The sequence below is a fragment of the Corapipo altera genome, unplaced genomic scaffold (genome assembly GCF_003945725.1).
Source record: "Corapipo altera isolate COAL_440 unplaced genomic scaffold, ASM394572v1 60555, whole genome shotgun sequence".
Classification (NCBI taxonomy): domain Eukaryota; kingdom Metazoa; phylum Chordata; class Aves; order Passeriformes; family Pipridae; genus Corapipo; species Corapipo altera.
In genome coordinates, this window is record NW_020885848.1 from 2,420 (window position 1) to 5,542 (window position 3,123).

General features: G+C 50.5%; 1 protein-coding gene across 1 annotated transcript in view; it reads left to right on the forward strand.

The window, feature by feature from the left end:
* LOC113940846 (heterogeneous nuclear ribonucleoprotein U-like protein 2) overlaps window positions 1-3,123 on the forward strand; it is a gene marked incomplete at its 3' end in the record, with an annotated part of 7,218 nt that overhangs the window by 1,203 nt on the left and 2,892 nt on the right. The window contains exons 2-5 of the mRNA XM_027631997.1: window positions 516-592; window positions 1,322-1,461; window positions 1,912-2,002; window positions 2,104-2,216. Of these exons, the coding sequence (XP_027487798.1) occupies window positions 516-592; window positions 1,322-1,461; window positions 1,912-2,002; window positions 2,104-2,216 (421 nt within the window). The remainder of the gene's footprint in view (window positions 1-515; window positions 593-1,321; window positions 1,462-1,911; window positions 2,003-2,103; window positions 2,217-3,123) is intronic.

A 3,123-nucleotide genomic window follows, 5' to 3' on the forward strand; every position in this document is an offset into this window, starting at 1 on the left:
CCTGGAATAGCCCCTGGAGCTCCCTCAGAGCAGGGAGAGGGACTTGGGGAAGATCCCTGGGATAAACCCTGGAAGCAGCTCCTTGGTTCCCCCCCCAAATTTGGAATCCTCCTGGAATAGCCCCTGGAGCTCCCTCAGAGCCAGGGAGGCACTTGGAGAAGATCCCTGAATCCCCCCAGAGTTTGGAATATCCCTGGAATAGCCCCTGGAATCTCCCCAGAGCTGAGGGATCATCCCGGAGCCCCCAGTTCCCCCGGGGCTGGACTTCCCCCCCCCCCCCCAGATCCAGGAATCTCCCTGGATTTGGGAATCCTGTGGAACCCCTGGGACCAGGAATTTCCCTGGAACCCCCAGTTCCTCTGGAGCCCCTGGAGACGAGGATCCCTCTGGAGCAGCTCCCTGAATCCCCCTGGAATAACCCCTGGAACCCCTCAGAGCCGAGGGATCATCCCAGAGCTCCCCAATTCCCCTGGAGCCGGGAATCCCCCTGGATCCCACCGTTCCCATTCCCACAGATCCAAGTCTCCGCCGCCGCCCGAGGAGGAGCCTCGTGAGGGGGAAGAGGACGAGACCCTCGTCATCCTCGACACCTGTACGGGAATGGTTGGGAATTCTGGGAATTCCCTCGGGGATTTGGGGCCTCCTGGGGGGGGGGGGAACACGACTGGAGGTGGTTTTGGGGCCATTTGAGGAGTTTTAGGGGCATTTCTGAGGAATTTGAGGCATTTTGGGGCAATTTGAGGTGGGTTTGGGAGGAATTGAAGCATTTTGGGGTCAGTTTAAGGTGGGTTTTTGGGACAAATTGAAGCATTTTGGGGCTCAATTTGAGGTGGATTTTGGGGCAAATTGAAGCATTTTGGGGTCAGTTTAAGGTGGGTTTTTGGGGCAAATTGAAGCATTTTGGGGTTTATTTAAGGTGGATTTTGGGACAAATTGAAGCATTTTGGGGCTCAATTTGAGGTCGATTTTGGGGCAAATTGAAGCATTTTGGGGCTCAATTTGAGGTGGATTTTGGGGCAAATTGAAGCATTTTAGGGTCAGTTTAAGGTGGGTTTTTGGGGCAAATTGAAGCATTTTGGGCTTAATTTGAGGTGGATTAATTTGGGCTTAATTTGAGGTGGATTAATTTGGGATTAATTTGAGGTGGGGTAAATTGAAGCATTTTAGGGTCAGTTTAAGGTGGCGTTTGGGGACAAATTGAAGCATTTTGGGGTCTGTTTTAAGTGGGTTTTTAGGAGGAATTTTGGGATCAACTCGTGGTGGATTTGGGGGTAAATTCACCCGATTTTGGGACGATTTTGGTCATTTTTGTGCCCCCCAGACACGTCGGACCTGCAGTTCCGTGCCAGCCGGGACCGTTACGGGGGGCAGCCGCTGTTCCCAGAGAAATTCCCGGGACTTTGGGCCGGTGCCCGCAGCACCCACGGGGTCACCAAGGGCAGGGTCTGCTTCGAGGCCAAGGTGGGCACCGGGACCCCAAACTGGGGGGGAAAAGGGGGAAAAGGAGCCTTGGGAAGGGGGAGGAGGGAGGTTGAGCCTGGGATTGGGGGAGGGAGGGGAACCCTGGGGTGAGTTGGGGGGGGGGGGGGGTTGGGTGGGTTTAGGGCAGTTTTGGGAGGGTTTGAGGGGGGTTTGGGTGGATTTAGGGCTGGTTTGGGGAGGGTTGAGGGGAGTTTGGGTGGTTTGAGTGGGTTTGAGGGGGATTGGGGGATTTGGGGTGAGTTTGGGCATGTTCTGGGTGGGTTTAGAGGAGTTTTGGGGCAGTTTGGGGGGGTTCTGGGTGGGTTTGAGGGATTCTGTGAGGGCTTAGTGCCCCTTTGGGTAAGTTTTAGGCCATTTGGGGGCTTTTTAAGGCCACTTCCCTCCTTTTTACCCCCCCATTCCCGGCTGATCCCGGTTTTCCTCCCTCAGGTGACCCAGTACCTGCCCCTCAAGGAGGGCAGCCCCGAGGTGCCCCTTTTCCGTGTGGGTTGGTCCGTGGATTTCTCCCACTCCCAGCTGGGTAAAAAAAAAACCCCACAGCCTTTTCCATCCCCAAAATCCCCCTGGAATTCCGGGACACCTCCCGACGTTCCGGTTTCCCGGGGTTTTCTCCCATTCCAGGGGAGGACGAGTTTTCCTACGGATACGACGGGCGGGGGCTGAAGGTGGAAAATGGGCAGTTTGAGGAATTTGGGGAGAGTTTTGGGGAGAACGACGTCATCGGCTGCTTTGCGGTGAGGAAAGGAGGAAAATCCGGGGAAAAATGCCCAGAAAGGGGTGGGGAAGGGTCTGGGAAAATTGGGGGGATCTGGAGAAAATCCAGGGGGAAATCCAAAAAAATTAGGGGGAAAAAAAGGGGAATTATTTAGAAAAATGGGGAAAAACATTGGGATAAAATGGGGGGGGAAATCTGGGAGAAATAAGGGAAAGGAGGGAAAAATGGAAATCAATCCAGAAATGTTGGTGGGAAATTATGGAAAAAATTGGGGGAAATCAAGGGAAAAATACAGGGGGAAAAAAAGGAGGAAATTTAGAAAAATTAGGAGAAATATCTGGAAAAAATAGAGAACAGTTTGGGAAAAGGGGGAAAAAAATTCAAGGGGAACAATTCAGAAAAATAGGGGGAAAAGTCTGGGGAAAAACAGGAACAATTTGGAAAAAGGGGGGGAAAAAGTGAAAGGGAGGAAAGGGGGGGGGGGAGAGAAATCCAGAAACATGGATGGAAAACTGAGGAAAAAAATCAAGCAAAAATGGGGAAAATCAGGGAAAAAGAATATGGGAAAAAAGAAAAGAGGAAAAATTCAGAAAAATAAGGAGAAATATCTGGGAAAAACAGGGAACAATTTGGAAAAATGGGGAAAATTCAAGGGGAACAATTCAGAAAAATAGAGGGAGAAATCATGGAAAAAACGGGGAACAATTTGGAAAAAATGGGAAAAATTCAAAGGGAACAATTGAGAAAAATAAGAGAGAGAAATCATGGAAGAAACAGGAACAATTTGGAAAAATCAAGGGGAACAATTCAGAAAAATAGAGAGAGAAATCATGGAAAAAATAGGAACAATTTGGAAAAAGGAGGGAAAACACCTGGAAAAAAAAGAAGTGTGTGGGGCAGATCCAGAAAAACTGGGGGGAAATTTG